The sequence below is a fragment of the Grammomys surdaster genome, unplaced genomic scaffold (genome assembly GCF_004785775.1).
Source record: "Grammomys surdaster isolate TR1022 unplaced genomic scaffold, NIH_TR_1.0 138855, whole genome shotgun sequence".
In the NCBI taxonomy this organism is placed as follows: Eukaryota; Metazoa; Chordata; class Mammalia; order Rodentia; family Muridae; genus Grammomys; species Grammomys surdaster.
In genome coordinates, this window is record NW_021622516.1 from 7947 (window position 1) to 32840 (window position 24894).

The 24894-nt window shown below is 42.7% G+C and overlaps 2 protein-coding genes across 3 annotated transcripts; both read left to right on the forward strand.

The window, feature by feature from the left end:
- The first annotated feature begins 235 nt into the window (after window positions 1-235).
- LOC114615744 (non-POU domain-containing octamer-binding protein) lies at window positions 236-18107 on the forward strand. Of its 2 annotated transcripts, none has more exons than XM_028761393.1 (12): window positions 236-342; window positions 1082-1141; window positions 6603-6774; window positions 8584-8777; window positions 10445-10746; window positions 11889-11984; window positions 12255-12451; window positions 14079-14163; window positions 14511-14613; window positions 15117-15156; window positions 15792-15901; window positions 17098-18107. In XM_028761393.1, exons 3-12 carry the CDS (start codon window positions 6612-6614, stop codon window positions 17230-17232), a joined length of 1425 nt encoding a protein of 474 aa, XP_028617226.1. In that variant the 5' UTR covers window positions 236-342; window positions 1082-1141; window positions 6603-6611; the 3' UTR covers window positions 17233-18107. The 2 variants fall into 2 exon arrangements, with proteins under 2 accessions (XP_028617226.1, XP_028617225.1); XM_028761392.1 differs by having other exon boundaries at window positions 256-342; window positions 14511-14640.
- A 1049-nt stretch (window positions 18108-19156) lies between these two features.
- Window positions 19157-23037, forward strand: LOC114615745 (integrin beta-1-binding protein 2). Its single transcript, XM_028761394.1, has 9 exons — window positions 19157-19207; window positions 19286-19431; window positions 21110-21204; window positions 21307-21365; window positions 21473-21543; window positions 21633-21732; window positions 21990-22103; window positions 22347-22409; window positions 22628-23037. The coding sequence occupies exons 3-9, from the start codon at window positions 21117-21119 to the stop codon at window positions 22859-22861; spliced, it is 729 nt and encodes a 242-aa protein (XP_028617227.1). The 5' UTR covers window positions 19157-19207; window positions 19286-19431; window positions 21110-21116; the 3' UTR covers window positions 22862-23037.
- Window positions 23038-24894: the final 1857 nt, after the last annotated feature.

Genomic DNA, 24894 nt, shown 5'->3' on the forward strand with positions numbered 1-24894 from the left:
CCCCCTCCCCCTTCCTTTTCCGTCTTGCGCTCTGCGCCTCTAGTGCATGCGCATAAGATACAAAGCCTCGCTCTTTGTCCCCATCTGTCGTTCACACGAACCCAAGGCTTTGACAGTCCGTAGCCAATAGAAGCTAAGAAATGGCGGACAAATGAGTCCTTCTCAGGAGATAAACTTTGACTGGCAGTTCACGTAGCCAATCGGGAATCCAACATTGACCCCCCCCCCTTGGGAGGCACCGAGCTCCGTCGGCTCGTTTCCGGCGGTCGCGCGCTCTTTTCTCAGGACGGTGGAGGCCGTGCAGCGTCGCCCTTACTCTGAGCAAAGAACTGTGGGCAGAGGGTGAGTTTTGGGGTGGCTCTTTGGTTGCTTGGGGGTGCAGTGGGGCTTCCTGCGACACTCTGTGAAGGAAGGGTTTGGGGCGAGGCCGAGTTTGCACACAGGTTTGAGTTCGGAGGGCCCGCGAGGCCTTTCCCGCTCCGCACAAGGCATTCGCAGCCCACCCGTGTGGTCCAGCGCGCTCACTGCTCCACGCCGGGCGGGGAGGGCTTTAGCTTATGCCTTTCTTGCTTTCTTATCCTTGCTTTTTGTGCTACTCACCCTGAATTTTAGTGCCCCTAAGTTGGTGGCTTCTGAACGCCCTGGGCCAGAGGGTGTGGGGTCTATTATACCAAAGCCCTGAAGTCGAGGTTAGAGGAGGAGGCGCTTTGCTTTGTCGGATGCTCCTCCCTAGCCCTTCAAGGCCATTAATTCCTAGAGGGCCAGTGGGGCCCCTGGAGCTATGGATTTTTTGCTGTTGTTTTTTAATTTTTTGAAACAACTTTTAAGTGGGAAGTTTGCTCGTTCAGACCCCTTGGCTTTTGGAGCTAAGTTCATGAAACACCCTCCACCCCACCCTTGTGTGTGCGCGCGCGCGCGCGCCTTTTTCCGAACCTCTTGCTCCTTAAGCCTTTCCTAGCCGTTTGTAGGCATCGCTTTTCTAAATTAAACTTTTATCTGTGGCTTTACTTTCGAGTATTTTTTTTTTTACTTTTCGGAAGTCTTCACTATAAGCTGACACCTCTCTTTGTGTTTTTAACAGCAATCGGGGTTCGAGAGGACTGGGAGGCAGACACTTTGCTGTGTTCAAATCGAAGTAAAGGTAGGTGCAGGAGGTAGGGTCACCAGGTAAAGTGCAGGATGCTTAATTGCATACAGATTTCACAGACAAGAAATTAATTTTTGGTGGACTTTCCATGTTATTTAAGCTAAGCAGTTTTTTAGATACCTGAAACTAAAATGTGACTGAGCGAAATGGGTTTGTTTTTATTCTTCCAATTCTAATAGGGGTTAGTTCTGTTCTAATAGGGGTTAGTGCTTAAATTTATGTTTGTCCAACTTCATTTTTATTAAATGAAAAGTCCTAAGAAACTCAGCAGCGGCCCTTATCATGATTGTATTTTACAGCTTTCACAGTTGCCCACCAGGCAGCCATATCAGCCTAACAAATGCTCACTGGATTTCTCTACCAGTTTTCCACTTAGTAACTTGATTCTCCTAAAATTGAGAGGACCTTGATTTAGGTTTCAGACACCTGTGACTAATGTCCTGAACATGTATATGCAGTTGTATCACACACAGTAGCTACAGTCCTTTTCGAATGGTTTATCTTAGGACATGTAAGTAGACAGAAATCCTGTCTGCTGATCTCTGTAGTTGGGGTTTGATAACTTTATTTCTGCATGTATCGTGAAATTCTATTGCTGCAGTTAACATAGAAACGTTTCTTGGGTGCTTGGTACTTACTGTATATACAGTGGTAATTTTGGTTCTTTGGGCAGTGTTGACCTTCGTGGGTAAATGGGAACTTTGGGAGAAGACTACATGGAAGGGAAAGATTATGAAAGCTGTCATCGTGGGGATCTTTATTCAAAAACATAGAAGGTGGACAATTTGGTTATTACAAGTTATCCATGGCCAGACGTGGTGGCAGAGGCAGATGGATCTTTGAGAGCTGAAGGCCAGCCTGGACTACAGAACAAGTTCCAGGACAGCTAAGGCTTTGTAGAGAGACTGTCTCAAAACATTCTTTTTGGTTTTTGGTTTTTCGAGACAGGGTTTCTCTGTAGTCCTGGCTGTCCTGGAACTCAACTCTGTAGACCAGGGTGGCCTTGAACTCAGAAATCCACTTGCCTCTGCCTCCCAAGTGCTGGGATTAAAGGCATGCGCCACCATTGCCCGGTGACATTCCTATTCCTAATAATAGGTTTGGTAGTTTCCTTTTAGGGGGAATGGCCTCAATATGTATCCCAAGCTGGCCTGAAACATGGGGTCATCCTCTGAAGCCAGAGCCACTAAGCTCAGCTTCTAGAAAGATTTCTATTAACATGGAAATACATGTGGATTCCTTTGAGTGATAAAAGCTACTGAGACTGGGTCTATTCATTTGTAATTAAAGGCTAGAGGAAAAATGTTTATTGGTTATTAACCTGAGAAAAGGTAAGATCTAGTGGGACAAATGGCTATGAATATGACAAATCTGCTACTCACTACTTAGGGATAGAGGGAGACATTTAATACCTGGACTTAAAATAGGAAAAGATTTGACTATACTGCCTCCCCCCCGACCCCCGTCTCAGTGGTTTCTGGGATGAGCCTTCATTTCTTTGTCTTTGGTGGGGGGGGGGAGTGAGTCTTGATAGGTAGCCAAGGAGTTCCTGAAACTGTCTTATGTCAGCCTATACAGCTGTGGAAGTATACGCCATCACATCTTGCTTGTATGTCTTTTTCTCTCTTTGAGACAGGTTCACACTGTAGCCCATGCTGACTTCGAGTTGAAAAGGCTACAATTACAGGAATAAGCCACCTTACCCAGTTTCCTGGAGCCATGTGTAGTGGTACACTCACTTTTAATCCCAGCACTCAGGAGGTGAAGGCCAGCCTGGTCTAGAGTTCCACGACAGTTAGGGCTACAGAGAAATTCTGCCTCAAAACATCGAAATGAAAAATTGTTTTGTTTTTTTTTTACAATGCTTTGTCATTTAATCACTACAGCTGTTGAAAACATTTTAAAATATGGTTTTCCAGAAAAACTATGCTGTCAAGAGTCACAAAGCTAGATTCTGTTTCCTGATAAGTAAATAAATCGTAAAGCACTACAGTGCTGTAATAGGAAAAATGAAAGCTATCTAAATTATGATGGTAGCTTAATAAATTAGTGTCTAGCTACACGTTCTTTGTGTAGGCATTTACAATTACGTTGACATTGCAGAAATGAGGAAAATCTGAACATCAAATGGTACATTAAAACAGTAATATCTCAGGATATAAATAAGCAGAGTTGGAAGTAGTAAAAGAATTGTTAAATGCAGATGTGCCCAAAGAAAATATGTGTTGATTCTAACAGTGAAAATTAGAACTTAAAGTGTCCGACACAATAGGAGCTTGGCTGACAGTATTATCCATTCATGTTAGTCTTTAATTTTTTTGGAGGGGTGACGGGGAGAGACAAGATCTCTATTAGCCTTGGCTGTCCTCTAGCTTGCTATGTAGATCTGTCTCTACCTCCTTAATTATGGAATTAATGGTGTGCACCACCATGCCTGGCAGTGTTAAAGATTTAGTTAGTTACATGAAAATTGCTCATTACCTATCACAAAAAAGGTTACAAACTGGTTTCTTTTTTTTATTTTGGGGGAGTATTGTTTTGGTTTTTGAGACAGGGTTTCTGTGTAGCCATGGCTATCCTGGAACTAGCTCTGTAGACCAGGTTGGCCTGGAACTTATAGAGAGAGATCCACCTGTCTCTGCTTCCCCAGTGCTAGCATATGCCTATTTTAAATTAGATTTGTTACTTATTTTTGTGTGAGTGTTTCAGCAGTATGTATGTCTGCATCACACGTGTCCGTAGAGGTTAGAAGAACTGGAGTTCTATTGCAGATGGTTGTGAAGCACCATGTGGATGCTGGGAATTTAACTGGGGTTGTCTACAAAGAGCAACAGATTCTAAAGCGTCTCTAGCCTCCCACAAGCTGGTTTTTTGAATGTGCAACTTCAGATAGAAACTGATGGGGACTGAAGAGATGGCTCAGCTGTTAAGAGTACCTACTGCTCTTGCAGAGGACCTGAGTTCGATTACCAGCCACTATGTCAAGTAGCTTCATAACTCATTTGAAACTCCAGCTCCAGGGGCTGATGTGCCCTGTTTGTCTTCAGGCACTGTACTTGCATACACAAAACCACAGAGATAAATATACACATCATGAAAATGGAATCTGGGGGCTGGAGAGATGGCTCAGTGGTTAGGAGCACTGACTGTTCTTCCAGGGGTCCTGAGTTCAATTCCCAGCAACCACATGGTGGCTCACAACCATCTGTAATGGGATCTGATGCCCTCTTATGGTGTGCCTGTAAACATCTACAGTGTACTCATATATAATAAGTAAATAAATCCTCAAAAAGAAGAAAAGAAAATAGACTCTGAATTAATGATTAGAAGGTTGTATTACAGTTCTTTAGAAGAAAACTGATAGAATGAAAACAGATAGGTAAATAGATGGGTAGGTAGATATAAGGGAGATTTATTAGAGTGTTTTACAGGCTGTGGTCTATATAGTTCAACAATGGCTGTTTACCAATGTCAAGTTGGAGAATTCAGTAGTTCTTCTGTTCATGAGGCTGGATATCTCAGCTGGTCTTCAGTATATACTGGAATCCTGATGAAGTAGACCTTTATCTAGTCAAGGAATGAACGTTCCATCGAGATTGAGGGCAAGTAGGCAAAGAAAGCAAGCTTCCTTCTTCTGTGTCCTTTATATAGGCTGCCATCAAAAGGTATGGCCCAGATTAAAAATGGATCTTCCCACTTCAGATAATTTAATTAACAAAAATCCCTCACAGGTGTACCCAGCCTCTTGGGTTTTAGTTCATTCCAAATGTAGTAGGTTGACATCTGTATGTGGTTATGTACTCAAGAGGGTCAGAGACATCTGACTCCCTAGAGTGGGAGCTTGAATTGTCCTGAGTGGGTGTTGGGGCCAGGGTTAAGTTTTTCTCTTTTCCTCTCTCCCTCCTGGTCTCTATAGCCCAGGTTGCCCCTAAACTCATTCCTAGCCTTGGCCTTTTAGAGTACTGGAACTTAACAAATGTGCCACACAATGGCTGTTTTGAGTTTGTGGCTTTTTTTTTAAATTTAGAGGCCAGGTGTGGGTTCTAGGCAATTTTTTTTTTTTAATTTAGAGGCCAGGTGTGGTTCTAGGCCAGCTAGGGCTGGCTACATGGACCCTGTCTCAAACTTAAACAGCTGGGCGTATGTGCCTATAATCCTAGCATTCTGGGAGACAGATGAGTCTTTGTATTCTGGGCTAGCCTGATCTACACAGTAAGCTTCAGTATAGCCAGAACTACATAGAGAACCCTGTCTCAAAAAAAAAAAATTAAGTGAATTAAATGAATGTGAGGTCAGAGGAGAAAATGTGAGAGTCAATTCTCTGCTTCAAGTATAAGGGTCCTAGGGGTTTGAACTACTTGAATTGTTAATAAGTATATTACAATTTCCATAATATTGGTGAGAAATGTGATTGAAATGTTGTGAGAACTCACATGGTGTGGTAGCACATGCCTTTAATCCCAGCACTTGGGAGGCAGAGGCAGGCTGACCTTCTTGAGTGACTGGTGTATTGGTTCTTTTATTTGGGTAATCATATTTATACAAGCGTGATTAAGAATTATTTACTGGGGTCTGGGGAGGTGGCTCAGTGGTTAAAAGTGCTGATTGCTCTTCTAGAAGACTGGGGTTCAATTTCCATCTCCCACAAGGCAGCTCACATCTGTCTGTAACTCCAAGATTTGGCACCTTCACACAGACATACATGCCAGCAAAATATCAATGCACATAAAATAAAAATAATTTTTATTAATGGCCAGGTAGTGGTGGCATAGACCTTTTATCCATTCAGGAGGCAGCAGAGGCAGGCAGATATTTTTCCGTGAGTTCAAGGCCAGCTTGGTCTTGATTTATTGATTGATTATTTATTTGGTTTTTCAAGATAGGGTTTTTCTGCTTCTTTGTCTCTGAAGTGCTAGGTTAACAACCACCACCCATCTTTTACTAGTAGCAGTCTTTAGTCTTTAAGTGTTGGGATTAAAGGCATGTGCCAGCACCATGCCTGGCCCTTTGTTTACCATGTAGACCAGGTTGACCTTAAATCATAGGGAGCTCCTGCCTGTGCCTCCTGAGTGCTAAAATTAAAGGGATGTTTTATCAGGCCTGACCTTCTATGTTTTACTTTTTTGTTAGTTTTTGATTCTGGTTTTTCAAGGCAGGTTTCTTTCTGTGGCCCTGGCTGTCCTGGTACTTGCTCCGTAGAACAGGCTGGCCTCAAACTCACAGAGATCTGCCTCACAAGATCTGCCTGGGATTACGTGTTTTTTTTTTATGTGAAAGTTTTTTTTTTTTTAAGTTTGAGACAGTACGATGCCCTACATTGTATTCTATTTTTTAGAGTAACCAGTTGTAATCAGGCAAGGTAGAATACCAACATAGTTTTAATGATGTAAACCATCAGGAAGGTAACTGGCTGAATCCTGATACTGGGTTTTTGACATTCCACATTTTCCTTTAGGGTGCAAAAATGCAGAGCAATAAAACCTTTAACTTGGAGAAGCAGAATCATACTCCAAGGAAGCATCACCAACATCATCACCAGCAGCACCACCAGCAGCAGCAGCAGCAGCAACAGCAACAACAGCCACCTCCACCAATACCTGCAAATGGCCAGCAGGCCAGTAGCCAGAGTAAGTACCTGCTGGGTGATGGGAGGGTGTAAACAGGTTCCCTTGGGAATGGTTTAATGGTTTTTAGATAAATCTCTCAGGATTATAAACGAACAGGCGTTTGGTAGCGTACTTTTGTTTTTACCTTTTTTTGGAGGGGCTGTCAAGACAGTCTCTGTGTATGTATCCCTGGCTGTCATATAACTCATTCTGTAGCTCCTTTGAACTCCACCAGCCTCTCTGCCTCCAGTGTTGGGATGGGTGCCACCATGCCAATTTTTTGAGATAGGGTCTCAATGTGTAGCCCTGCTTGGAACTTGCTTGGAACTTCCTTTGACTTCCAACTGAGTGTTGGGATTAAGGGCATGTGCTGCCATATTTCATTATTCTGATTTGGTTTGGTTTAATAAGATTTATTTGTATAGATGTTTTACCTGCATATATGTATATTCCTGGTGCTCATGGAGGCCAGAAGAGGGCATTGGATCTTCTGGGTCTAGAGCCTGTTTTGTTGTTGTTTTCTTAAGACAGTTGTCAGCTGCCATGTTGGTGCTGGGAATCAGTGAGTCCTGAGAGATCAAAGTCTTAACTGCTCAGCCAACTCTTTATTCAGTGCCTCCTATTTGATTCTTAATTGATACTTTATAAACAAATGAGATTGATCACTTGAAACAAAGGAGCGGATATCAGTGGAGTATAGGTTATTCTGCCATACTGGCATATTTTACTCCCAAACAAATGTCTATATGCAGTTAGAAAGTCATTAAAGAATATAGGAGAACTTTTTAAGGTTTAATGGAGAGTTGACTATAAGACTTTGTGGCATGTACTCAGCCCACTTTTAATCTGTAAAAAAGTTTTTGTTTGTTGTCATTCTTCAGGAAACTGAGTACCTATAAAAACAAACCTGGTGGGGTGAGGGTAACTAGAGAGATGGTTCAGTAGTTAAGAGCATTTCCTTGAGTTGGGTTCCTAGCACCTACATGAGGTATCTTACTACCAACTGTATGTAACTCCTGTTCCAGGAAATCAGCATCCTTTTCTGACTCCATGGGTACTCGTGCACATGTGGCACATAGTCACACTCAACACATATACACATAAATAATTTTTTAAAGGGGAGGTCATAGTAGAGACTGGTGAGGTAAGAACTGTACTGCTCTTGGAGAGGATCCAGGTTCATTCTTGACACTCCTCAGGTGGTTCAGAATCTGTAACAACAGTTCTGGGGAGATCTGCATATAATTCATCCAGGCAAACGTACACATAAAAAAAAAAGCCAAACAATTGGGCTCATGGCTCGCCTCTTAAAATCACAAACCTGAGGACCTGAGTCCTGGAACCCACTGTGGAAGGAGAAAGCCAACTCCGAAAAGTTGCCCCCTGGCCTTCATATATGCCACACAAATGCATGCCCATATGTATATCATACATACTTGATGATAAATTTTTAAGATACTAGAGGTTACCACAAAAATATTACTCATTTCTTTATGTGCAACTTGTCAAGGTTGTGAAGGTTAGTAACTGGTTAAGAAAATAGAACAATTTTTAAAGTCTGATTCCTTAGGGCATAGATCTGCTCAATAGTATTGCTAAGTTGCTGTATCATTGGTTTGTCTCTGATTAGCTACCTTAGTTTCTGGATTATAGTAGTGCTGAAATCCCCTGGTCTCTTCATGGCTGCTGTCACAACTCTAAGGTGCAATTTGCTGATAAGTAGGATACGTTAGGAAGTAGTGTAGTGCTTGTCTCCCATCACAAAAACAATGTTGAAGGTAGGACTAATTCTTTCTTTACTCAGTCTTTTGATTGACTGTCTTCTTTCAGATGAAGGCTTGACTATTGACCTGAAGAATTTTAGGAAACCAGGAGAGAAGACCTTTACCCAACGTAGCCGTCTCTTTGTGGGCAATCTTCCCCCTGACATCACTGAGGAGGAAATGAGGAAACTTTTTGAGAAATATGGAAAAGCAGGCGAAGTTTTCATTCATAAGGATAAAGGCTTTGGCTTTATTCGCTTGGTGAGTGTGAGCTTTGGGGGATATATTTTGAGAGATAGGGAAGGCTGGGGAGTAAATATGGAAAAATAGCAGTGAAAAGAATGACTTTGTCTATATGATAATAGTTTTTAGAGTTTGACTGTCTTAGAATTTTTATAGACCAGGCTGACCTTGAACTTGAGATCTGCCTGCCTCTGCCTCCTGAATGCTGGGTTTAAACATGTTCACCACCACCACCTGGCCTTATTTGCCTTGAATATAAGGGCTAAAATAGTTTGGGGGCTTGCTTTTGGTTGCAGATCTTGTTTTTTAACCCCAAGCTATCCTTGAACTAGCAGACCTGCTTCCAGAGCTCTGGATGACCAGGCATGCATTACTGTGCTTGGTTTAAGAGAAAATGAAGCTTATTTTGGTGAATATCAAGGCTTATATAATTTATTACCAAAGTCCTTGTATGCATGTTATCTTACTCTTCAAAATCCTGAGGGGGGCAAGTTATTTTTGTGGATATTCATTTTCTTTCTGAGGCAGGCAGTTGGGGACATATTAGATAAGTGAACTACCTCTCAGCAGTGCTTACAGTTTTACCATTTTTAAATGTAGATTTTATTTTTAAAATCTGATTAAATGGTATATAAGAAAGAAGCATTTTATAGATGCTAAATCTACCTCGGAATGAGGAGCAAAGTGTGATAAGCTCTGGATGATGGCTGCAACTAGTTTTCATTCCCGCTAACTTGATACCATAGCAAGTCATTTTCTCAAGATAACGTCCTTAAGTTCTGTGAAGTAGGGAAGAGATGTCCTGTCAGTGTTTTCTTGTTTAAAATAAGCTTCTCAGTCACAGGATCTGATGCCCTATTCTTACTTCCATAGGCATCAGGCACACATGTTGATAAATGTACATGCAGTAAAAACATTTACTTTCATAAAATAAGCAATCTTCATTGAGGACAAGTAATTCTGGTATGTTAGTGGAAATTAAAATCCAAGTGCTGTATTGTTAAGTATACAGCTCTGACTATGCCTCAGAACTGACTATGTAGACTAGGCTGGCCTAGAGATCTGCCTTGTCAGGAGTGACCCTGCTTAAACATTAATTCCTTAGTCAACCATACATGTCTACTGGCACAAAGTCTTGCCCTGTGGGAAAGCACTAATCCAATTAAGAACAAATAGCTATAGATCTTGTGGGTATGTAGCCTTGGTGGGAAAGTACTAGCTTAGATCAGAACAAATGATCATAGATCTTATGGACAGGTACCTACCTAGCACCTGTTCTGTTTCTTCTGAGAACTCTTCACCCAGCCAATATCCTGTTCTTGAGAACATCTGTACTCTCCCCAAGAACATCTGCACTCTCCAGAAACAAAGAAACCCTATGTCATCCCCCCTCCCCATATCCTGCTTCTATGTGTATATGACCTGGTGTGGGAACAATAAAAATTAGACAGCTTGGTCAGACTTCTTGACTTGCTGTCTTTTGAGTACCCTTGTCCCCCAGTTCTCTCTTTCAGGTGGTTCCCCAGTACCAACTAGTTTACCACCCCGCAGACCAGGACACTGCCTCTTAAGTGCTAGAATTAAATACATGTGCCACCACACCCAGGTTTTTTGAGAGACATTTTGTTGATGGATGCTTGGTTGGTCTTTTGTCAACTTCTAAGTTTCTTTTTTGTTTTCCCCAGGAAACACGAACCCTAGCGGAAATTGCCAAAGTGGAGCTGGACAATATGCCGCTCCGTGGAAAGCAGCTGCGAGTGCGCTTTGCCTGTCACAGTGCATCCCTTACAGTCCGCAACCTTCCTCAGTACGTGTCCAACGAACTGCTGGAAGAAGCCTTTTCTGTGTTTGGCCAGGTGGAGAGGGCTGTAGTCATTGTGGATGACCGAGGAAGGCCCTCAGGGAAAGGCATTGTTGAGTTCTCAGGGAAGCCAGCTGCTCGGAAAGCTCTGGACAGATGCAGTGAAGGCTCCTTCTTGCTAACCACGTAAGTAATTTTCAGAGGATGGTTTGGGGTCCCTTATTCTTTGGCACGGAGTGTTAACATCTAGTAACCATGTTCTTATTTTCATTTAAAGACTTAATACTAACTCAGCTTTTCTAATGCAGTTTTCAGTATAATCCTCAATACTTACATATTTGAGTGCATGCCATGGTATACACTGGGGAGTTGGGACAACTGTGGGAAGTGGGCTTTCTCCTTCCACCTTTGCATCTGGGACCAAGCTCAGGTTGTCTAGCTTGCATGTGCCTTTATCCATCATGGTATGGTACGAGGATAGCTTTTTAGGCTGGAGGAGTACTTTAGTGGTTAAGAGCACTGACTGCTAAGTTGGATTCCCGTCACCCACATGTTGGCTAAAGACAATCTGTAATTTCAGTTTTAGGGGATCTGATGCCGGCCTAAGCAGGTACCAGGCATGGAAGTGGTGATACATTCATATACATCTGGAAAAAAACATTCATACACGTGGAATATTAATAGTTTTTCATTGGGCATGGTAACCATGCCTGTGATCCTAGCACTTGAAAGGTAGAAATATAAGAATCTGGAGTTAAAGTTGTCCTCTTCTATATAACAAGTTGCAAGTTAGCCTGAGATAGGTGAAACTGTCTCTGAAAGCAAATAAAACAAAACAAAAAAACCCTCCCCTTATAGGACTTTAGAATTCTGGAAAATGTCCTGTTAAATGTACTTTCTCTTAGTGTTTTCCTTCCCTCGTTTTCTGGAGTTATCAAATATATTAGATAACTCAACCTTTAACATTTTTAAGACTATTACAGAGATCTGAAACCTGGCTCCATCTGGGCTGTTACCCCAATTATTCCTAATGCTGGTAAGGAGGGACTCGGTTACTTGGGGTTAGGTATAAAATTCTTTAGAAATATGTTTAGATGTGGTGGTTCATATCTATAATCCCAGCACTTGGGAAGCTGAAGCAGGGGGAATGTTATTAACTTGAGACGGCTCAGTTTACAGTATGAATCCTTGCCAACTTCTCATTCCTGTCAAAATTACTATAGTTGTCCAGTCTTATCCCTAATTAGTTCCTCAGGCCAATGTCAGGTGTAGGGAGCGTGCTTGTTAGGGTGTGGCCTCATTAACACTACTTTTCTTCTTTCACCCAGATTTCCTCGACCTGTGACTGTGGAGCCTATGGACCAGTTAGATGATGAAGAGGGACTTCCAGAGAAACTGGTTATAAAGAACCAGCAATTTCACAAGTATGTGGTTCAGTTGTTGACTTTATACATTTCTGGGGTAGAGATGGGATGTGTGTTTATATGTGTGGTGCTGGTAGTTGACCCCAGACCCTTAACATATTTGACTACACTTCATCCCTTAGTTATTTTTCTGTTCTTGAAACTTAAAAAGGTGATTAAAAGAGGCATGTCTTTGCTGTATACATGTGCTCACTTGGCCTTTAGAAAAGAATGTGATTCTGTGGAATCTTGGACAAAAGTAATACCATACATAATGTGTATTGTCTATAGGGAGAGAGAACAACCACCCAGATTTGCACAACCTGGGTCCTTTGAGTATGAGTATGCCATGCGCTGGAAGGCACTCATTGAGATGGAGAAGCAACAGCAGGATCAAGTGGACCGGAACATCAAGGAGGCTCGTGAGAAGCTGGAGATGGAAATGGAGGCAGCACGCCATGAGCACCAGGTTATGCTAATGAGGCAGGGTGAGTAGAGGCTTGTAAGTAGGAAAAGTGGAATACATGGTTTTTTTTTTAAAAGAATTGTTTATTTCATGTATATTGAGTACACTGTCGCTGTCTTCAGACACACCAGAAGAGGGCATCGGATCTCATTACAGATGGTTGTGAGCCACCATGTAGTTGCTGGGAATTGAACTTAGGACCTCTGGAAGAGCAGAAGAAAAATCTCTGCTTTTATTCCCTGAAATACTTTATGATAATAGGAAGATGAATTTGGAGATGGTTATAGAATACTGGATAGATTGTACAAAGAAAGAACTGATAAAGTTTGAGCTTACTTGCATGACATCTGTTGCTAGGAAAATACACCAAGCATGACCAAAAGCAATTTGAGGAGGAAAGAGTTTATTTTGTCTTAAAATTACAGGTAACTTCATCACTGAGAGAAGCTAAGGCAGGACCTAATGCATAAATGCTGTTTACTAGGTTGTTACCTGTGGCTTGTCCACCCCTTTATTTATTTATTTATTTATTTATTTATTTATTTATTTATTTATTATTTTTTCTCAAATTGTAATTCATTCACACAGGGGTTATAAACACAGAAAGGCAGGATGTGGGGAAGGGGATGACACTGCAGTGTGGGTGTTCAGGGGGAATACAGATATCATCAGAACCGGATATCTGCTGGGTGAAGGTTCAGGGGACAAGTCACTATGACTCTGCCTATGATTCACTTGTCCTTATCTAAGTTGGTATTGTCTGCCAAGGCTATCTATTTACAAGGCCTATGACTACTCGGGCTGGTAAATTGTCACAAAACTGCCTGTTGACATTAGCTTATAGCCATCTGTTTCAATGTTTTTCCACTGAGACCCAAGACTTGGTGTTAGTATACATGTATGACAGGCCTATTGCTGATTTTAGGCCTATGGCTGATTTTAGGCCTTCAGTGTGTAAGCAGGGCTGCCCCTGACATATTCTCCCTTCTCTAAGTATAGAAGAGCTGTGGCAATTCTAATCTTACAAAGGCGGGGATAGAGGCCTGACCTCCAGTATTTGAAGGGGACCTTGCAATGGCTCCAGTCCCCCTGTCGTTGTCCAGTGAGGCATGAGGCCCATACCCATCCCGAAGTCTTTTTCCTGGAGAGGGGATACTTTTGACATCAACCCCTATGCAGTCAGGCTTGTCCCTCAGGGAACCCAGATAGATATTTTTAACTTTTATTTATATTCCCTTGCAGTGCTTAGCCTCGAAGCCTAAGCAAGAATTCAGATCGCCAGTCAGAGGGGGTTCTGCCACCCCCTTTTTTTTTTAATGTTATGATGTAGTTTTGTTTTTTTTGGGTTTGTTTGTGGAAGGGCCCAGCTCATGGTGAGTGAATGAGCAGGCATGGTGGTGCACGCCTTTAATCCTGGCACTTGAGAGGCAGAGGCAGATGGACCTTGAGTTTAAAGCCAACCTGCTCTACAGATCCCTTCCACATCAATCAAGAAAGTGTACCACAGGCTCATCCACTGAGCAATCAATTAAGGTTTCTTTTTCCATATCTATATCTTGTATCTTGGTTGACATCTTTGCTTTGTGGATATTTATGGAAAATTGTTGTATATATGTAAAGAGAATCAAAAAGTCTCAATTTGTTGCTAGATTTGATGAGACGTCAAGAAGAGCTTCGGAGGATGGAGGAGCTGCATAACCAAGAGGTTCAGAAACGAAAGCAGTTAGAACTCAGGTAACTGTTTTGTTGATGTTTATTTATTTGTTTGGGGCCTGGTTTCACGCTACAATGTGTAGAGGCCTTCCACCAAATGGTCCTAGGAATTAAATTTGTCATCAGCCTTGACAGCAAGCACCTTTATGCACTTAGAGCTGCACTGGTTCTAGGAATTGCCTAAGGGCTTCCCTAAAGAGAAAGAACTCAATGCTGGTCTCTTAATTTCTTTGAATGTTGTTTTTATTCTTGGCAAGCTTTGCTGGCTTTTAGTAGGCTTGTCTCTCATTGCCTTAATCTTCCTATTCAATTGATCTACTCATTTTCTGGAATGTCTTTTATCTTAAAATACCATGATATTTCTATAGGCAGGAAGAGGAGCGCAGGCGCCGTGAGGAAGAGATGCGGCGACAGCAAGAAGAAATGATGCGGCGACAGCAGGAAGGATTCAAGGGAACTTTCCCTGATGCGGTATATCTCCCATGTGCCTATGATGTGGTAGGCCAGTCATCATATAAGATTATGAAATGTCTGTAAGGGTACTAGGTTATGACCAATTTTTCTATGTTAGAAAATTCCCTTTAGGAAAAAAAAATGTTGGCAGTAAGATTTGAGGGAAAGCTCTTACCATATATAGCAAATTTAGGATGAAAATCCAGGACCACTTTGTTTGTAACTTATATCCAGTGATAATAAGAGGAATTTGAGTGCTGTAACAGACTTTGGCTAATCCACTGCTACCCTTGTAATTAGATGGTTTGCAGCTTTAAGAAGTTAATTATTTCATGCCCCTGTTGCCTCTAATAGAATTTTCTAATAGAAAATTATAATTTGTTACCTGAAATCACTGTACAGATAGCAAGAGGGCACTAGTGTTAGTATGTCTTCACTGTTCACTTCCCTTTGTGTTGTCATCAATGCATTGTAATAGAGAAACTTGTCTTGGACTGTGTTGAGTATATGTTGTTTTTCAGAGAGAACAAGAGATACGGATGGGCCAAATGGCTATGGGAGGTAAGGACTTAAGAATTAAATAGCTCTGGTGCCTTTGGGTGGCGAATAAAAGGTAGTTATAAAATAGAGAACTGCAGGTATCCAGGAACCAAAGAACTGCCTGTCTGGTTTTGTTTTTTGTTTTTTAGGTTGGCTGGCCAGTTACTGTGATCTGCCTGTCTCTGCCTCTCAAAGCCAGGGGTAGCAAGCATGTACAGCCCTGCCCAGCTTGTTTTTTGTTCTTTTGTTTTGTTTTGTTTTGTTTTGTTTTGTTTGTTCTTTTGAGACAGGTTCTTACTGTGTAGCCCTGGCTGTCCTGAAACTCGCTATGTAGACCAGGCTGGTCTTGAACTTACAGAGATCTACCTGCCTCTGCTTCATAAGTGCTGGGATTAAAAGTATGAGCCATGATGCTTGGCTTTTGATGTGCAAGCTGAGTTTTTAAACTCAAATTTTCATACTTGCAGAGCCTTCTTTCTCAATCTGTGTTATGGAGCTTCTACCTAGTCCACATTTAAATGACATCACATTTCCAAAAACATTAGGGCTTATAGGCTAGGAGTAGGGGATTGGCTACATACTGAATTGTTCCCTTTGGTGGGGGAAGAGACTGTTAATCTTTTTCCCACTATAGTGATTATACTACTCTGCTTTAGGTGCTATGGGCATAAACAATAGAGGCGCCATGCCCCCTGCTCCTGTGCCACCTGGTACTCCAGCTCCTCCAGGACCTGCCACCATGATGCCAGATGGGACCCTGGGATTGGTAATAAGTTACAGAGCTTTATAGTAATTGTAAATAGTGGTAGGAGGACCTTCTCAACCTCGAGTCTCATTTTTGTGGGTATGAGTAGGTGTGTGTGTACATGTAAGTGTAGGCTAGAAGTCAGCTGCTTGTGTCAGCTCAGGGGACATCCATAACCTAGGACTTGCCAATTAGGCTAAGCTAACTGGTCTGTTAGCCCCAGGAATCCTCTGGTTTCCCCAGTGCTGGGATTGCAGATGCATGCCACTGTGTCTTGCCCCTTTCCTCCTCCTTTGAGTCCTCAAGCTTGCAGAACAAGCATTTTACCCAACTAAGCTATCTTCTCAGCATCTCCTACCTCTGAGTTTACTTTGACTTTGATACAGATACTGATCAAATATAACCTAAGTTCTTAAGGAGTGGTGCGGATGATTGAAGCCAGGTGTGGTATGATATATGCTAGGCAAATGTTGTCCCACTTTCTCATATCCCTAGTCCTTTGGCTTTTAATCTTGAGAAAATCTAATATCATATGCTATTTTAACCTTGGAGTTAAATTGTGGCCTCTGATTAACTGTTATAGTTGTTGCTATCCTCAGTAAGCAAGTTGCTTTTTTGTTATTTGGGTTTTGGGGGTTTTGTTTGTTTTTTGAAGTAGAGTCTCTGTAGTCTAGAGGAGCTGGCCTCAGACTCGGAGTTGCTCCTGTGTCTTACCTCCCAAATGCATATACCACATTTTTGGCCAGCAGGTTGCTCTTTAAATGGGGAAGTCAAGGAAGGTTAGATATTATGGTGTATAATATGATGTGAATCCGGGGGCCTTGTGGTTCATAAAGTCCAGAAGTTGTTCTGGTTCTAATGCTAAAATGGAATGGGCCAAAACTGGATAGACTTAAGGTTGCTAAAGAATGATAGCGTGTTCTTTCTGTCTCAGGTAAAAGGAATTGGATAGAACCTTTTCAAACTAGAAATTTCAATTGTATGTAAAATGTGGATAGAAAGCTAAAGATGGATGACTAAATGGAGGCATAACTAGTAAGGCCTACCTTTCCTCTTGGGGTTCTCCACTAGAACTCTAAATAGACTTGGTTGCCTGCTTCTAACAGTCGGGAGACTTGACTAGTTAAGTAGAAATGGCCTGTAGTGGCAAGACCTTAGATGAGCTAGACCCTGCAGAGACAGATTCTATTGTAACATTTGTTCTCTTTCTTTTTAAGACCCCACCAACAACCGAACGTTTTGGCCAAGCTACTACAATGGAAGGAATTGGAGCAATTGGTGGAACTCCTCCTGCCTTCAACCGTCCAGCTCCAGGAGCTGAATTTGCTCCAAATAAACGCCGCCGATATTAGATAAAGTTGCATTGTCTAGTTTCCTGCAGCCCTTAAAAGAAGGGCCCTTTTTGGACTAGCCAGAATTCTACCCTGGAAAAGTGTTAGGGGTTCTTCCCAATAGATAGGTCTTCCCTGCTTGTACTACTCTAGGGAGTATGCTTGAAGGCAGAGGGGCAAGGGAGGGGTGGTATTTAACATGTCAAAGTCTGTGGTATAGTGCGTTTTCAAGTCTGTCTGGTGCATTCCTGAAGTATATTGACTGTTGAGGGTCTGGAGAACCATAGGAAAATGGACTCACAGCTCCATTAATCTTGATCATTCCTCTCTCTTTCTCTCCCTCTCTCTCTCTCTCCATCATGTTTTAATTGCTTTCTCATCTTTATTCCCCTCAACCCCAGAGACACTGCCATATATACCACAAAACCTAAACATCCTCCAATGACCTAGCCCCATCCCTCCATTCACTCCCAGGTAAGAATTCAGACAAATGTCCACAGAGGTTACAGCATACATACGGTTCTGTTATATCTCATATATGACCCCCTTCATGTCCTAAGGAAGACATTTTCTCTTAGAGGTTTTCATTTTAGTATATCTTAAACTCTTGTGTTAACTTGCCTCCATTTTTTCCTTGGGTAAGGACTACACTTTTGTGTCTCTGATGTTGCTGTTCACGGCTTTTCTTGATAGGCCTAGTACAATCTTGGGAACAGGGTTGCTGTGTGTTGAAGGTCTGACAGTAGCTCTTAGTCGTGCCTATCTTAGGTAGTTACGCTGTGCATTTTTATTGGTATACTATGATTTGTTGCTGATACCTTCAATTTGAAATTTTTTCTGAGAAATGGAGCAGTAATGCAGCATCATCTTATTAAAATACATTTGAAGCCTTTTCATTTTCTGTGCTGTTTTTTGAAAAGGGGAGGGGAGGAAGGTCTATCTTGGGAGGTATATACAGTAAATTACATAGGGGTGATCTTTGACTTTCTGATTGAAACATTAAAACATCAGGCAAACCTGGCCAGGGGAAGGTGCCATGCAAGGTGGAATGGCTAGGACCAGTGCCGTTGGCACTGCCTGAAGGTAATGGCAAGCAAGCTATTCTAGATGGCAGAAAACGGAGGGGTTGTACCCATACCCACACAGGGAGGGGGAACTTAATTAGTATTTTGTTTCTGAGCAGCTGCTGGTATGTCAGAGGCTTGGAATTGGCAACATCTAAAACTGCTGTAGTTAACTGACCTCACCCAAGTTCCAAGGGCTCTTCTTCCTGATCCTTTTTTCCTGAGTCTCAGCTCTGGAACACTTTCCTATTGGCTGGGAAGACCAACTCAAGTTCCCTTGCCCATGTTTGGAGGTGGACGCCTCCTGAACTAAAGATAGAAACAGCTGGCCCTTCTAAGCAGCTAAAAAGCCTTCAGACTAAGAGGTGTTCCCCACTCTGCAGCCAGACTCCTTGAAATACCCTTTGAGTAAGCTCGGTCAGTGCTCCCATGTCTCTGCTCTGCTATAACAAAGGCTGTGGGCAACACTTTGACCCCAATACCAATCTCCCTGGTGAGTAAATTATTTACCTCAGGGGCTCTGGGTAGGTGTTCGGGGTCAGCTGTGTGGCTGGCCATTGGGAACAAGGAGAACAAAAACTGGGTATAATTGAATTGGTCTGGGTGATCTTGACTCTGCTAGTTTATTTTCACATTCCTTGAAATGCCATTAACATGAACCTGGGGAAAATGTGAGGGGATGGTATTTGTCATGGTTACCTTTCTTCCTTGATCATTCTGCTGGTATCTACAGATTCCTGTCGCTATCACCCTGGGGTCCCAATCTTTCATGATGCACTTAAGGTGAGGAATAGGTGATGGGGGCTTAGCAAGAGCATTTTCCCCAAGGAAATACACCCAGAAAATCCAAGCTGATCAGGGTCTCTTGTTATCAGGGTTGGTCCTGCTGCCGAAAGCGAACTGTAGATTTCTCTGAGTTCTTAAACATCAAGGTAAACCCTTTACTTCCTTGGATTCAGCTCCCTATAGAAGAGTGCTACTTCTAACCCTTATCTCCTTATCTGTACTAGGGCTGTACTGTGGGACCACACTGTGCTGAGAAGCTTCCTGAGGTCCCTCCTCAGCCTGAGGGCCCTGCCACAAGTTCACTTCAGGAGCAAAAAGCTCTGAATACAATTCCAAAGTCAGCAGAGACCTTGCTCCGAGAAAGGCCTAAGTAAAGAGACCTGCGGGCTTTTGTCTACATCCATGTAGCTTCCTAGGAATTAATGGCTCACTGGGGTTTGAAAACTAGGGGCTAGGGATGTGAAGGAGGGTCATGTGTTAACTTGATAATGCATCTTTTGTTGGGGAAATTTGTTTCTAGAAAAGTCCTTTGCTATAAGACTGTAAGGAGGGTGGGATAGATGGTTTTACTCTAGGGACTAGAGAGCCCCTCAGATACATGCTTAGTATATAGCAGAGTAGTGTTTGGTTTTGTTGAGAAATAGGCTGTCAGCTCAGTATTGAACCCAAATCGTCTTGCCTTAACTTCCTGAATGCTGAGATTACAGGTGGGCACTACCACACTTACTTGAGAATGAGGTGATATTTTTGTTGTATATTTTCAGTTTCTAATGATCATTATTTAGTATAGAAAATAGTGGGTTTCATTATCACATTTTCATGTGTATCATTGTACCTTACTCACGCCGCCACCAACACACCTATATCAATCTCTTAGTTTTTGGAAGAACTTTAAGAAATCTTACAGCTATGTGTTTTGTTGGCTCCTTGTAATCCCAGTATTCAAGAATGCTGAATCAGTAAGATTGCTGTGGCTATTGGGCTGGCCTGGGCTACAGAAAATAAAAAAGAAAATGTTGGTTCGTGCCTATACATTTCAACACTTAGGAGGCAGAGGCAGCAGGATTACCACTTGTCTGACGCTATTCAATTCTATACAGTGAGTTCCACGTCAGCCATGATTACCAAGTGATACCCTGTCTCAAAACAACAAAAGAGCCAGTAGTAGTAGATAGCTCAACAGAAAAAGGTGTTTCCTACATAATCCTGTTGAGTTGAGTTTGATCTGTGAAACCTACATCAAGACTGAAAGAGAGAACTGACTCTACAAAGTTGTCCTCTGACCTCTACACATGTGCTGAAGTATGCATGTCCCTACACTAAACTAATAATAAAAAATCAAAAGCTCAATATTCTATTTGAATTTCTTTTTGAGACAGTAGCCCTCACTGGCTAGGAACTCACTGAGATCTCATCCTTTGTTTTTACTTTTGGCTGTATGGTTACAGGTGGTTGTGACCCACCTGATGTAGGTACTGGGAACTGAATCCAGGTCTTCTCCCTACCCCGCACCCTGGCACTCCCTTAAAAGCACCTTTCAGGGCATGGTAGAGCGCCCTTTTAATCCCAGAAGTCAGGAGGCAGAGACAGGTGGATCTCTGAGTTTGAGGCCAGCTCCGATTTCCAGAGTTAAGTTCCAGAACAGCCAGGGTTAAACGGAGAAACCCTGTCTCAAAACAAAAACATAAAAAGCTACATCTTATGTCACAGAAAGGAAGTAATATTAGCAAGGCAGGAGGCTCCAGAGAACAATACAAGCGAAGCATTATTAGGTCCACAGTCAAACAGGAAGAGAAAGTGATACAGTTCTGCAGAGAAATGCGGAAGATCGGAAGCAACCAGCCAGAAAGGAAGCCCTGGGCACTTTCACAGGGTTTTAGAATATGAATGTCCACAGAGTTGAAAATTTCCAATGGAGTTGCTACCTGACTTCTCTGACCCTGCTCACTTTCACCAAACTGACTTGACTTTATTCTCCTGGGTTGGGGTGCTGGAGCTGCTCATTCTGATGAATGAATCAGAACTAAATGCCTGCTTATAACCTGTAGGTCTGAGATGCCTCCCAAACTCCTACCACTTCTTATATCTCAAGCCCTGGGAGTGGCTTTGGAACAGAAGGAACTAGACCAGGAACCTGGAGCAGGTAGGTAGGTCTTTCATAGGACAGGTCTCAAAGACTGCAATTTCATGTAAATACCAGTAGGGTGGGGGAAATAGACAGTTCTTGACTGTTTCCTTTGCCCAGGACTTGACAATAGTCTGATCTGGACTGGTTCCAGCTGCCAGAACCCAGGATGTGATGCTGTGAGTGAGAGTTTTGGGGGGCTCAAGCATGTGGCTGAGAGATACTGGAGGGATGCCCGAGTATAGGCAAGAATTTGAATAACCTGATTCTCCTTCGGCCTTGTTAGGTTTACCAAGGTCCTGAGAGTGATGCTACTCCATGTACCTATCACCCAGGGGCACCTCGGTTTCATGAGGGGTAAGAGAAGGGGCTGGGCAGGCGTCTCCATATGGATAAGAGTAAGGGGCTTGGGGGTAAAATTCAAACAAATTATATTCCTCCCTCAGGATGAAGTCTTGGAGCTGTTGTGGTATCCAGACTCTGGATTTTGGGGCATTCCTGGCACAGCCAGGATGTAGAGTTGGTAGACATGATTGGGCAAAGCAGGTAAGCCCCATCCTTCCTAAACACTTGGCTAGGACCCAGTTACAGAGATAAGCTCTCCTCCCAGTTAGCTCATGGCTGGCCTCCCTAACTTCTTTGATACAAATCAAGTAAGATTCTGCTCTTTATCCCTCCATAGCCCAGAGTCTAGGCCATATGAAATAGTTGATCTTTCTGAGTTTTCTTATGTCTTTATACCCCGGGGAGACTCCTCTTGGGTTAGGAGTTGATTTTACCATCCTTATTTCACTTCTCTTTAGCTGCCAGCATCTTGCCGCCATGATTGGCACCAGACAGATTCCTTGGTAGTGCTGACGGTCTATGGCCAGATTCCACTTCCTGCATTCAACTGGGTGAAGGCCAGTCAAACTGAGGTGAGGAACAATCTGTGGCAGGATAGGAGCCTAGTGAACAACTCTGGTGGTAGTGCAATCTTACAGGGAGAAATGCTGACTGCTGTCACTCTTGAGGTTCCACAGTCCCCAGAGGGGAATGGAAAGTTATTGTATCAGGGTTGTCTGGCTGGCCTGTGGATCTCCCCTCTGACCTGCTTCTGTACTAATGACTCTTTCTGACCTTCTGGGATTACTACTACCCTTACAATTCTTTTCCCTCAGCTTCATGTCCACATTGTCTTTGATGGTAATCGTGTGTTCCAAGCACAGATGAAGCTCTGGGGGGTAAGTGAAGAGAAGTGGGCTAAAAGGAGGGCCAGACTGAGTGGATAGGGGGATGCTGAAAGATAGAGGGTTTCTCTTTAACTGATTTGGTTTTTCCTCCTTCCTTCCTCCCCACTGCCCTCATCTGTCTTCCCCTTTCTTTTTCTGTTTGTATTCATCGCCACTCCAATCCCAAGCCTGTGATTCCTTCATTCTTTCTGTCTTTCCCTCGTCCTCAGGTCATAAACGTGGAGCAGAGCTCTGTCTCTTTGATGCCATCACGGGTTGAAATCTCCCTGGTCAAGGCTGACCCAGGATCCTGGGCCCAGCTGGAGCACCCTGATTCACTAGCTGAGAAGGCTAGGGCAGGGGTTTTACTAGAGATGGATGAGGAAGAATCTGAGGATTCAGATGATGACCTGAGCTGGACAGAGGAGGAAGATGAAGAGGAGGAAGAAGCTATGGGGGAATAGTAATAGCAGACAGTTGAGTTTCTAGGTAGGCCCTCAGTGACCGCCTTAGACTCTCAGAGACCAGGATATGGTTGACTATGTGGTGCCACTGAGCAGCAGGAGGCTAAAGGAGGAGAGAACAAAATGTCCAAACTGTGCTGCTGCTCCCCTAATAAACCTTTTATTCTGCAGTCTCACCTAAGTCTCATCTCTCTCCTCATCATGGAAGAGTGGATTCAACCCCTCCCCACCCCCTCGTGGCTGTGTATTTGACACATGTGTGAAAGCAAGCACATGCATGTTCTCATAACCACCAGGCACTCACTGAGCATTTCCTTTGCATCCAGTTCCATGTTCCATGGTTTACAGATAGCTGAGAAACAGGGGCTTGTTCATTTTTCTCCAGAAAAAGATCTGAGCTGGGTGTGGTACATGCCTGTAATCCTACCACTTAGGAGATGAATCAGATTGTCAGGAGTTCTAGGTCATCCTCACCTACATAGTGAATTGGAGGCCAGCCTCGGCTACATGAAACCTTGTCTTACAACCCTCCCTCTGAATAAAAGGAACAAAAAGAAAAAGAAATGCCATTCTAAGCTGGGTCTAATGACTCACACACCTGTCCGTAATCCCAGCACTGAGGTGGAAAGATTCCCATGAATTTGAGGCCACCCTGGACTAGGTTGATCTCAAACAAAGACATTGTAGCTAGGTGTGTTCTAGCTTGTTCCTATAGTTCTAGCAATCAGGAGGCTAAAGCAGGAGGGATTGCAAGTTCAAGATCAGTCTATGCCACATTGATAGTCCAGGCTAGCCTGGATGACATCATGAGATTCTTGGTGATCATAGTGCTTTTACTATTGCTTACCCCACTACATATCAGAGTGTGAGTGTATGTGTAAGGGAGAAGATAAAAAAGTTAGTGGGATGTGGCTAGACTAAAAGAAAGTCCTAAAAGTATGACTCTGGCTTCCCTCACACTTAGCATCTTCTTGCCTCAGCTTCCTCACTGCTGCAATTATAGGTGCAAGTCCTCATGCTCAAACCCAGATAGTAGGGGGTACTTTTGTTTGTTTGTTGTTTTGTATTGCTGGGGATACTTAAACCCATGTGATGTGCAGGTATTCTATCACTAAGCCACAATCCCTTCTAAAAGGGAACTTTAAAAACACAGTATGGGGGCTAAGTGTGTGCTGTGTTTGCAAAGGAGCCAAGTTTGATTCCTAGTGCCCACATCTGTGTCTCACAGCCATCTATGACACCAGTTCCCGGAATGTCCAACTCACGTGGCCTCTGTGGGCACTCACATCCACATACCTACACACAGACACATAATTTTTTTAAAAATCTTTAAAAAAAAAACCCCACACAATTGAATACTGGAAAAGGTTACCAAAAAAAAATCTCAAAAATAAATAAATGGTTAGCTAACTGTATCTGCAGATTCTGCATACATGGATTCAACAATTGTGAGTTGAAAATAGAAAGAAAAATTTGTTCTGAGTGGTTATAGATTTTCTTGTGTTCCTTAAATAATAGGGTAGAAATCACTTATGAAGCATTTACTTAGTACTATAGTCTAGAGATGAATAGTTATAGGAGAATATGCAGTGGTCATGTGCAAATTCTCTGCCTTTTTATATAAAGGATTGAGCTTCTTGCAAGCTTGGTAAAGGCAGGAGGATCCTGGATGGACCTCCTTCCCTCCTAGTGGTATTAAAGGACAAGGAATGACTGTAGAGACCTTTCTATTTGATTTATTTTATTTTATTTTATTTTATTTTATTTTGTTTGTTTGTTTTGTGATTGAGGCTTGGGACAACCTGGAACTCATTAGATATAGCTCAGGTTGGCCTCAAACTTGGAATAATCTTCCTACCTAAGTTCTTGAATATTGGGGTGACAGGCATGAGCCACCATACCCAACTGAAAATATAGACTTGTAATTTATTTTAAGTCTTCTTCAGCAGAATGATCAATAATCTAAGGAAATCAAATTCCAAGAAGGAGGACTAGAAACATGGTTCAAGGCAGTTGCTACATAGGACAGGTGG